At 33.3% G+C, this 12,144-nt stretch overlaps 1 protein-coding gene across 1 annotated transcript in view; it reads right to left on the reverse strand.

The window, feature by feature from the left end:
• The window catches only part of Pcdh15 (protocadherin-related 15), a 759,655-nt gene that overhangs the window by 122,809 nt on the left and 624,702 nt on the right, over nucleotides 1-12,144 (reverse strand). Inside the window, exon 24 of the mRNA XM_013514752.1 lies at nucleotides 9,784-9,896. Coding sequence (XP_013370206.1) covers nucleotides 9,784-9,896 — 113 coding nt within the window. The remainder of the gene's footprint in view (nucleotides 1-9,783; nucleotides 9,897-12,144) is intronic.

Here is a 12,144-nt window from a genome sequence, read left to right on the forward strand (position 1 = left end):
TTTATAAGTTGTGCAAGGTAGTGCATTTCCTATTTAAAATCAATGTTCACATTTAGACTACCTGGTCTATTTCAAACATGCTGACCTTTCCATGATATTTACTTCAGACCCAATGACAAGTGAATTCCAGTGTGGATAAGACTTACTTCACCATCTGGAGAGGAAGGTCAAACGCCATTCTTCAGAAGGCTAACTGGTTTGACCTACAGAAGCCAATCTATTCTCGGACAATATTAGGTGTTAAACTCAGATAATGTTAGGTGTTTAACTAGTATTAAGATTTTGATATTTCTGTGTAGATTAAATGGGAAATATGATAAATTAATTTATTGTGATTTTTTACAAAAGATTCAAGTGGAAAATGACTGAAAACCTCTCCTGGAACATATGCATGTGATGACAATGAAAGTAAGCTTTCAACTACAGGGCAGGCGCTTGGCCTCGGCCCCAGTTGCTGTCCTCTGACATACACTGCTGTGTTTGCATAAAAGACATATTTCCTAGGGACTACCTGCAAGTTAGTGATTGAGAATAACAGAAATGCTACGGCAGGTGCCTTCCTCGAAGATGCAGAAATTCTCTGAAATTTAATGATGGCTTCGGCATTGATTGTCTTGTGGGGCTGTACTTAAATGATACACTAGTCACTTCAATGAAGCATTCTCTAGGATGTTTCTGGCCAGTATTCTCTCCTCCCTGTCTTTACTTGGGCTCATGATGCAGTCTGATGTAAAGGTGTTCCTAGCCTTAGCATGATTTCTCTTCCACTCTTACCCATGCATTTCCCCTAATAACATACTGCATATTAAATTTCACTTTAAGTGTTAGTGTTATAGAAAATGAATTAATACAGTAGACTAAAAGGATTAACTTCAAAATTCTTTTTAGTATTTTGACTAAAAAATAAATTTAAAATATTCAAGAAAGTTTAGAAATATTAAAAAATAGAGAAATATATAATGAATAGTAATATATAACAATATATATATTAGGCCTTGAGAGCCCAGTGTGGTGGCACATGCCTGTAATCCCAGCACTTGGGAGGCTGAGGCAGGAGGACTATTGTGAATTCAAGGCCAGCCAGAACTGCATAGTGAGACCCTGTCTCAAAAAGAAAAAATAATAATAATAAGCCTTAATTAGCTGAAATAAAGAAACTTAATTAGGTGAAATAAATGAATAAAATACTTTAGCTGGCGATGATTTAGATAAAGGGAAGGATGGAAAATGTTTCAAATAGCAAAAAGTAATGAAATACCTTCAACTCTCAAAGAGGTTTGTTTTAGGGAAAGGTAGGAGAGAATGAATGAAGAGTTATGACATAAGACATAGAACGTGAATCAAAAGGTAATATTACTGATGTACCTTTTTTTGGTCAAAAAGAGGGACGGAAAGAACCAAATATGAAAGAGAAATTTGCTACAATTGAGATTTTTGGTTCTGTATATGCTTCTCAGAACTATGAATGTTTGTGACAAATGACAATATTTAGTTTTTTTTATATCTGAATGACATTCCACTGTGTGCATGCACCATATTTCCTTTACCCAGTCATCAGCTGAGAGACTTGGATGAGGCTTCCATTCCGTAGCCAGCAAGAGTAGAGTTGCAGTGAACGTGGGAAGCCAGATATATCTTTAATATACTGATTTCATTTCTTGTGGATGTATATTGTTTAGTGGGATACAAGATGGATAGAATTGGAGATCGTTATGCTAAGTGCTATAAACCATGTATAGAAAGGCAATTATTACATGATCTCAAATGTGAAATCTAAAATGCTGATCTCATAAAAGTGGAGAACTAAATGGTGGTAACTGCAGTCTGGGGGGATTGGAGGAAGAGGAGAACAGAGAAAAGTTGCTCAATTTGATCAATGTGTACTATGTTGAGTTAAATAAGAACTTCTGGTCTCCTACTGCACACTGTGGGATTATAAATAACAATAATGTACTGTACTTTTCGAAAAGATATAGAATGTTGTTTGTTTTTTTTTTTTTACCATAAAGCAATGATAAATATTTGAGGAAATAGAGACATTTAATATGAATGAAACAGTATACTATGCATACAAATACTTATAGAAAAAGGAACCCATCTCCACTGCTGGTGGGAGTGTAGACTGGTAAAACCACTGTGGAAATCAGTTTGGAGATTCCACAGTAAAGTAGGACTGGCGGTCCCATTCAATCCCACTATTCCCCATCTGAGTATTTTCACAGAAGAACTGAAAACATCATGTCACAGTGATACATGTGCACCCGTATTTATAGCAGCACAACTGTAATAGCTAAATCATGGAAGCAACCCAAACGCCCATCCACTAAGGAATGGATAAAAAATTGTGGTATATCTACATAATGGAATATTATTCAGCTATAAAGAAAGATAAATTTGAGGCTTTTATGGGAAAATGGACACAACTAGGGACCATACTCATAAATAAAATAAATTAGAACCGCCTGTGTAAACACCATATTGTCTCACTGGTGTAAGAATCTGAAAGAGTGAATAAAAATTAAAAAGTATGATAGATGATGGGAAATGAAAGGAAACTGCTCAAAAGTAAAGAACAACTTGGATGAGGGAAAAGAGAAAAGAAAGAAGGGGAAAATTACATATGTATGTATAAACAAGACAGCTAACATAGTTGTACTACTGATTTCTATTGCTCTATTGAAAGAAACAATGTTTAATTGTTTGATCAATCTTACATGTCTATATTTGTTTACCTGAGTAACCAATTTGACGATTTCAATATGTAAAACAACAAGGATTGTTAATTTCCTATCACCTTGTCTGAAGTTCAGTATTGTTTGTACTGTTTTTGTGTTATTTTGTGATTGTATGTGTGTCTGTTATTATGTTTTCAAACTTTTATCTATAAAATAAAATTCAAAAAGATCGCATGCTACTCCATTAGTATGGACAATGTTACATATTTATGTATCAGTTGGATAATTAATTTACAAATATAGATTCTTGTTTATAGATACTGAAAAGAAACTTTCAGTCTAAAAGGGTGTACATTTCAAAACTTTTAAAAACTCGATGTTTTCTGGGTAGTATCGATATTCATATAATGATAGATGAAGCAGATAATATATTGATCTACATTTAACCCAAATTATTGAATGAGAGACTTGTTTAAAGAGATCATGAAAGTAGTAAAATGATTCTATCTTAAGCACCATCACAGCTTGAAGAAGCAAAGAGAATCCACTGCAGATTTATTTTAAGAATTACTATAAATCTGGCCATTTATAAAAGTAAACATCTCTGTGTGGAAATAAGTTTGGGTTTCTATTATTTTGCTTCTTATACAGAGATCAAATGCTTACTAATTATCTGTCAAAAAGAGAAACAGCTGGCAACCCAGTAGATTTCCTGTATAAATATTACAATGTATTTTAGAATGTTTATTGTTTGTTGGTTGCCTATAATTTTGTGCTTTAACAGTTTTAGTAAAAGATAATGATAGGTGTATTTTTCATGTTTCAACAGCAAAGCACTTGCCAGTAGCTTAACATCTAAATGCTATTAATTCTTTATAAAGAATATGGATTTTGGATCTCTGTCTAGATCATGCTGATACATTGGGAAATGTAATTCCAAATGCAGCCTCTCAAATTTGATTGTCTTCATAAAACTATTGTAATGGCTCTTAACTTTCATATTAATTTTGGCACTATTTCTTTCATTTCCTTTACTTATATACTTTCATGAGTATGACAACTAGGCTTCTCAAAAACCTAAAAAATAATTAATTTTATCAAATAGCCAAATTTTAACTGTAAGTCTAGAAAGATTTGCTATAGAGTACTTGATATTAATACTTGATAAACAGAAGTCACTAGAAGTGAAAGTTTTAAACAACCAGAAATATTTATTAAGAAATTTCTTTGACTTTGAAGAAAAGAAATATTAATTCTCATATTATGCAAAAGAAATAAAACTGATTTTGCTAGTGCATACTCCAAAATAATGTTTCAATTCTATCATATTAAAAGTGCACCCTATTTTTCATTTTTAAGAGAAGCCATCTTTTTTCCAATATTAATGATTAAACCCAAAATCTTAGCACTGCTCACTGAACTATACCCCCAGATCATTCATTCACTCATTTATTTGCTTATTTATTTATTTATTGAGCTAATGAGGGTCTTGCTAAGTTACCAAAGTTGTGTTAGGCATCAGCACCCCCAGAATACCAGGTTGCAGGTTGACAGCACCACGCCCCAGCAAACCCAGTCACTTCTTAATGGTTATAGCATTCAAAAATCTCTTACTTATTTAAAACTGTGGTTTTAGCATGCCAAGTCTTCATGAACTCCATTCGTTTTCTTCCTCACAGAAGAAGAAAAATTGGGCCATAGTTATGTATCAGAGAACAGCATTTGCCTGCCCAGCCCTAGCCAGGTGTGGTTATGGGCCTAGATTTTCAAGAGGAAATATGAACTAAAGTAATATGTGATATTCTCTATTCCACTGATGAAATCTCTAGAAGTAGATATGCACCTATTTTCCCCTCTCCACTAACTACAGTGGAAATTAACAATATCATTTTCTAAAAGAATTTTGAAGGCGGCAAAGCCTGAATCAGGCCAGGTCCCTGGATTACTGGACAGATGGCAATGGAGAGGAGTCACTGCACACCTGACACATTCACCTTAGATTGTTGTCACAGAAAATATCTGTGTATTATTCTTTAAACCACTGAAATTTGAAGGTTTTCTTTTATAATGTAAAATATCTTAATAGTATGATTTTATATCTGAAGTTTAATTGATCAGTGATATATATGAATGTAAATGAATATATTTTATATATTTTACATATATTTTATACAATTTTACATAATTTTATATGAATACACATATGAAAAACAGTTCAGAGGGCAAGAGAAAGATATATGTCAAGATTTGAAACTCCACTTTAACACTGTTATTTGTAGAACAGTAGTTTATTTTAAGGAACTTAAACATTAATTTTGAAATGAAGATATTCCTGAGATGAATAAAACATGAATCTCAGATCACAATGTTACCTATCTTAGATGACTGCTTTCCATTTGTAATTCATGAGTATTTTTCTCCTGACATGCTACAAAGAAGACTCTTGTACTGTCATTGTGGGTCTGCAAAATTTAATCACATGATATAGAAAACCGTTTGCCACAGGAAGTAATCCCAACATATATTTATTTACCATTTCTACTTATTTATCTGGGAAGTGTCTATTTATTTCAGATGCCAATTTTTGGATTGGGTCTTTAAATTTGGGTGGACTGATTTTTTTGACTTCTTTATATATTCTAGATAGCGATCCTTTGTTTGAGGAACAACTGGCAAGATTTTTTTCCGACATGGGGTGGTCTCTTCACTCTGTTGGTGTTTTCTCTTGCTGTGCAAAAGTTTTTAATAAGTTGAGATCCCAGTTGTGGATTCTTTGTGACAGTTCTTGTGTAATTGGGGATCTGCTCATAAAGTCTTTGTCCACATTAATGACTTCATAAGTTCTACCTATTACCTTCCAGCAGATTTAGTACTTCTGTTTCAATATTTAGATCTCTGAAACATTTCAATTTTAATCTACTGCGTGGTTAAAGACGAGTCTAGCTTTAACTTCATCATGTGGAAACTCAGTTTTTCCAGCACCATTTATTAAAGAGGCCATTTTTTTCTTTCAATGAAAATGTTTGGCACAAACCATCCAGATAATTAAAGATAACATTATTTACTATCTCTGGAAGTTATATGCATCTCTCTAACACAGTAAGTAAATTTTTTAAAAAAGAGAGAAGAAAAGAAGGGACTCGAGGTTTGTATAAACCATTGTATACTTCATTATTTTCCAAAAAGAAATTTCCAAAGAGACCTACTTTGGTAATCATAATAATGGGAAATAGCACAGGCACATTGCCATACTAGGGACTGAACATATAGAAGGCAAACACCATATAAGAATAAAAATATTCGCCATAAATAAAGTTTTCAAATATTACAAATAAAAATCTACAATATGAGATTTTAATATGATTATTTTGTATAATAAGTTGTTTCTGACCAATATTATAATTGAACAAGATAAATATCAGTCTCAAGTTTTTGTGGTACATTCTTGTTTCAGTTCAAATTCAATCTTATATAAACATGTATTTCAGTTATTTGCATTTATCCAAAACACAGAATATTGAGCTCCTACTTAGTATGGCTTTTTATTAGGCAAATTTCCTGGATGTCTGGCAGAAACCAAAGGAATCTTTTTTCAGTACACAAGTACAATTGAATGTATTATGACAGTAATGATTCTCAGGATTCTATTTCTAAACAGTGGGATACAAGATTTCCAAATTCTCTTTATAACTCAGAATAACAAATGAACTGAGAAAATCAGGAATAATTCTTTAGGAGTTCTGGAAGGTCAAAGAGAACCTCTCACTGACTCAAAGTTCTCACTCACGCAAAGTTCTCTATATTCTTGTGATTGCTGTTAATTTTATTTTAAAGAGAATAATAAAAAAAGAACAATAGCAAAATACCAACAACAACCATCTCATCTAGTGACTGTGTCAATTTTAGTATCAAATAATTGGTTATTTTCTGTTCACTCAATTAACAACTCTATTAATAGAATCTATCTGCAAATAGTAGTTATTTGCAAAGATGTTATGAACTGATAAACTGTTCATTTTTATGGCTGATACACTGTGTCAACTTGAGGAGTCTAGAACCTTAATTAAGTAAGAACCTTAGCAATTCTATACCCTGGGGTGAAAAGTACATGCCTTTCTTGCTCTAAGATGTTGCTCATTGTGTCAATGTGAAAAGATTAGATGATTAACTATGCGACTCAGCAGGGAGCCAGGGTCCTTAGTTTGTAGACATCCTGAGCCTGTGCAAGAGGAGGACATGGAGATTCTGTGAGTGCTACAGGCTCCCTGGGTGGGGGTAGCCTGCTTAAAATATAAGGGAGGGAAAGAGGCTTATTCTCCCCTCCCCTTTCTCACTCTTGCTGCTTTTGCTGTCTTGTGCTGCCTTGAAGTGTTGCCCCTGTGACCTGCCACCCTGATTGGAGCCAGCTAATTATAGCCTGAAACCTCCCCAAACTGTGAGCTAAATAAACCTTTGCTTCCTTAATTCTGGGCATCAGGTATTTTGTCTCAGCAAGGAAAAAAAAGTAACCAAGACATTCACTAACAAAACACTGGTAATTTTTGAAAGTGGTGCTAAAGAATAACACCTTAAAAAGAAAACTAAATGAACAATGTCCTGATTTTATCCATGCCTTTGGCCTCCGTGCCACAATGTTTTAGAAAAGAAATAACAAGCAGTTTGATAGCTCCAGAAGTCTGGAGGCACACTTCTATTAGTAAGGAAAGGAACTCCAAATAAAAACCCAGAAAACCAGAACACCATTTAGGGTAAGTATTACGCATTACATCACTTATTTTTTTCACGAGGTTCCCGAAGAATGGCTATATCCAATGTAAGTTTTAGAGAACAAAAGTAAATTATGTTCGACTGAAACCATGAGGGATTTTTTTAACCACATGAAACAGTATACATTTTTGGTGAGCAATAGATGGAGTGGTAAAGTTAGTGACAAACATACCAAATGAGTTTATACTCATTTTGGTTCTTCAGAAAACCAAAATTAACAAATTCAGAGAAGTTTTTCCAAATGCAGAAAAGCATATGTCCCATAGCAAATGAGTCTGTAGGATATCATATCAGCAAAAAAGGAATCAGTAATAATGACATGAAGGAGAGAATGACTTTTTAAAGCAGATTGATCAATATTTTTATTTATTTTTCATACAGTTTATATCTCAAAGGTCTTTATATGTGCTGTGGAGTAATTATACTACCTGATTTAATTTTAGCACCAATATTTCAATGGTAACTCTTTATAAAGGAAGAAAACTACTTGCTTCTCTGTGGTAATTATTTCAAATGGATTCTTCACCTACCACGTCCTTCAACTCCTTGTTTTAAAACTTCTAGACAGTTCATTAAAACTTTAATGAAATAAAATCTAAATTCTAAAACATGACTCTGTCCTCTGTACTATGAGACCTCCTACTTGTTATGCATTTGTATTATTGTTGCCAACCAGCTTCCAATTTATCTTCAATATACTAAGCTACCAAAAAGATTCTAGAATTCAATGTAGACTCCAATGTATCTTATTTATACTTCTGTTCACACAATGATTTTTGAAGTGGGAGTGTGTCCTCATTAATGTGGATTGGTTAATCTAGTCTGTTTTTCCTATAAATTAGAACCCAAAACATGTGTTAGATATATGTTCAAACATACTCAAGTATCTCTTCAGCATGCTTCTTAAAAAGCATGGCTTTATCTTTATCATATTTTAAGTATGTTATGTTTTTCACATTTATTTGTTTGCACTACAAGGCTGTAAGCCTTTGGGAGTAGTTAATTTATGAAAATGAAATGAAATTCAAATTGCTGTATTGCATGAGTACTGGTGATTGTACAGAAGTAATACTAATGTTTATATCCCTTAATCACTAGTGGGTTGGCATTTGGAAATGAGGCCTGGGGGAGAAAATTAGATTTAGATGAGATTGTAAGGATGGCGCATTTATCATGGGACTTGTGTCCTTATCAGGACAGACAATGAAGAGCTTTCTTTTTATGCCATGTCAGGACACAATAGAAGGTTGGCTGAGGATAAGCCTGGAAAAGTACCTGAGCCTGACCATGTACTGGAACCCTGATCTTAGACTACAGACTGGCATACATCACAACTGAGAGAAAATACGTTTCTGTTGTTTACATCACTCATTTTGTTATGTCAGCTTGAATTCACTACTTGAAATATACATAGGAATTATGTGGCTCTGTCATATAATATACAGTGATACTTGGTTCCTCAGTTGTTGAAATGCTTTAAGCTCAAACTTAGCATTACTACAATAGCAAAGTTTGAAAAAAAAATCTGCTTGGTGTTCTTAATTTTGCTTGAAAGCCGCAACGAAAACCCAACTTGAAAAAACCTGCAATGGGTAGAGTGAGTCATACCTCGTGTCACGGACACAAGGGGTGACACTTCCACCCAAGTGCTGTTCTCGCCAAGACAGCATACAGTGCTGTGTCAGTGTGTCACATATTTGTCATTGTCTTTGTGCACCTTATTTGTATAAGATATCATAACCATGGCTGCAAAGACAGTTAGTGATGCCAGCAGTAAGCTAAGAGAAAATCTGTGACAACCATGATAGAGCTAAAGAAAGAAATCCTTGCAAGATTTGTTAAAGTCCTGGTAAAATGAATTTATAAGTGTAGTATTGGGCACCAGGACCAATTTATTTGGCTTTCCATTATTTCTTATGGGAAAAATATGTTCAGTTCTTGAAGTTTTTGGTGTTTGAAGTAGAATTTGGAGCAAATTAAGCTTTATGACAGATGTATCACACACACACACACATACACACACACACAAACTTAAGCATACACACATTAAGTTAACTTCAAATCTTTGAAGGAGACTTTCTTTTTGGTATGAAAAATCAAACTCAGGACCTTGTATTTGCCACGCAGGCATTGCACCACTGAGCTATATCCCTGGCCTTGGAAATAGAATTGGAAACGCATATCACCGATAAATTCATATTACACCAATTTCGAAAATCTCTCCCACATAAAAATTTACTAAACACCTTATGCATTTCAAAACCTAATAAGAATCAATACCTACATTTTGTATTATTGTTTCCATTGTGTTTCTCTTTAAAATGAAAAATAGAATCAATACCTATACTCCTCTTGTGTGAAGCGTGGGATTTCTCCGGGATGTAAAACGAGAATTTTCACCGTGGCACTGCTGGACATCACTGGCTCACCATCATCAAAAGCAACAACTACCAACTTAAAAAGTAATAAAAATTCATGTTAATGATTATAAACAAATGGAACATAAAAGTGTCATTTGTCTCTGTATGATATTAATCACTAGACAGCCTGTGCCCAGCATGGTGGCATCACACATTCCAGGAGGGAAGAGACACTGGGAGGGAATATACTGTGATTTTAGTCTTCACATCATCAAACCATGTGGGTGTTGTTATTTTATTTGCCAGAGAACATATTGAAAGAAGTTACTAAATTAGCAAAACAGAAGCATGTATATACTACGTCTCTCCAAGCATAAACACTTCTGCAATTTCTCTGCTGTTTGCAGTACAGACAGACTTTTATAGCACCAACACTCTTATTTAAAACATATTGAAATCAGTCAACATCAATAGAAAAATGCTAATTAGCTTGCTGACAAAAAGTGATTAATATTTCCAGTGAATTAATTATCTGCAAGACTATAGGATGGAAGTACTTCACTTTAGAGGATAGAATGGAAAGTCTTTGCAGTTTAACACACTTTGTTATTCAATATCTTAAAACAATTAAACTACATAAAACCAACTTAATACAGTATAGCAGAAATTATGCAGATGATACAAACTAAAGAATAGGCTTATTCTTACAATGTGACACCTGTCTGTTATTTAGGAACTTATAAAAGCAATTGCTGGGGCTGGGGATTTAGCTCAGCAGCAAAGTGCCTGCCTGGCAAGCGCAAGGTCGTGAGTTCAGTTCCCGGTACCGGAGAAAAACCAAAAAAAAAAAAAAAAAAAAAAGCAATTGCTTTTATAATTTATCATTTTCTTTAATAATATATATATAACATGAAGAAGAATTCTAATGTTTATAATCAATCATACTGAATATTTTCAAAATTATGAGTTTCCATAGAATGTATATTATTTTGGAAGCTGCACGTTAAGTAGTCTAAAGTTATTCAACCTAGATCACAGAAACCTAACCAAGATTATTTCAATAGCTACAACTTAACTTTTTGCTTAATAACAGTTGATAAACAGAACAGTTACTCCAAACAAAGATAAAGCCATGTGAGTCATAATATTCATTATATTCAAGTTAACTATAAAAGGTATTTCCCTAGTGTTTTTTTCAAGGACTGTATCTACAGTGACAAAAATTATTCTAAACAACTATAAAAATAAAAATGCCCAAACATGTAACTAAATGAGTTACTGGGGATAATAGAGAATATTTTTCAGCATTTCTTCATATATAGAAACAGATATTATTTTGAGGACTGTTAGAAAATTATCTGAAATTATATAATTAAAAAATATATGAAAAAAGTTGTAATATGTACTACTTCACAAGTAATTAAAGAAGAATAAAATTTAAGAAAAATCAAATAGTTATAGATGTTTCTTTGGCAGATAATGCAAAAATTGTAAATAAAAAACATAGAGTTGAGTTGGATAGGACAATGGGCACTTTTTAAAGATGGAAATTGTGGGCATGGAGGCTAAGGCCTATAAACTCTGCACTTGGGAGACTAAGGCAGGAGGATTGCTACAAGTTTGATGCCAGTCTGGGCTACAAAACGAGTGTGAGGCCAGCCTGAACTGCATAGTCAAACCCTGTTTCAAAATGACAAAAAAACAAACAAACAAACAAAAAAAAATGGCAATTGTAAGGGGTAATTTTTTTTCCCACCTTTCTAGACATACTATTTCAAGGGTACATGAACTTGATTCAGCAATTCTGCTTGTGGGTATTTATCTTAAAGAAAAAATACTAAGTAACAAACAACAGAGGTACAGTTTCACAACAGATTTTACTTTTAGAAAAAAATTTTGAAAGGTTCATTATCCAGCAAGTTATTAGATTAAACAGAGAACTGTAATGTTATACCCATACAGTGGAACATAATGAATTCATTAAAATAACAATACTACTCATGTTATTTCTTCGTATAAGCAATATATTATTGAGTTAGAAAACAAAAAACATGTTATTTGAAAACACGTATTTTGATTCTTGTATGTGTATGGAATTTCTTCATAAAAATAAGGATTAAATGATAACATCCTGTTGTCTAAAGATTTAAAGTACTAAGTGATTATTTTTCTTTTACTTGTCTGTCTTTTTTTTTCTAAATTTGTTGTACAAAGAAATGGTTATTTTTACTTTTAAAAAATTAAAAGAGGGGCTGGGGATTTAGCTCAGCGGCAAAAGCGCCTGCCTGGCAAGCACAAGGTCGTGAGTTCAGTTCCCGGTACCGGAGAAAAACCAAAAAAAT

Source organism: Chinchilla lanigera, unplaced genomic scaffold (genome assembly GCF_000276665.1).
Source record: "Chinchilla lanigera isolate Chin_1 unplaced genomic scaffold, ChiLan1.0 scaffold00024, whole genome shotgun sequence".
In the NCBI taxonomy this organism is placed as follows: Eukaryota; Metazoa; Chordata; class Mammalia; order Rodentia; family Chinchillidae; genus Chinchilla; species Chinchilla lanigera.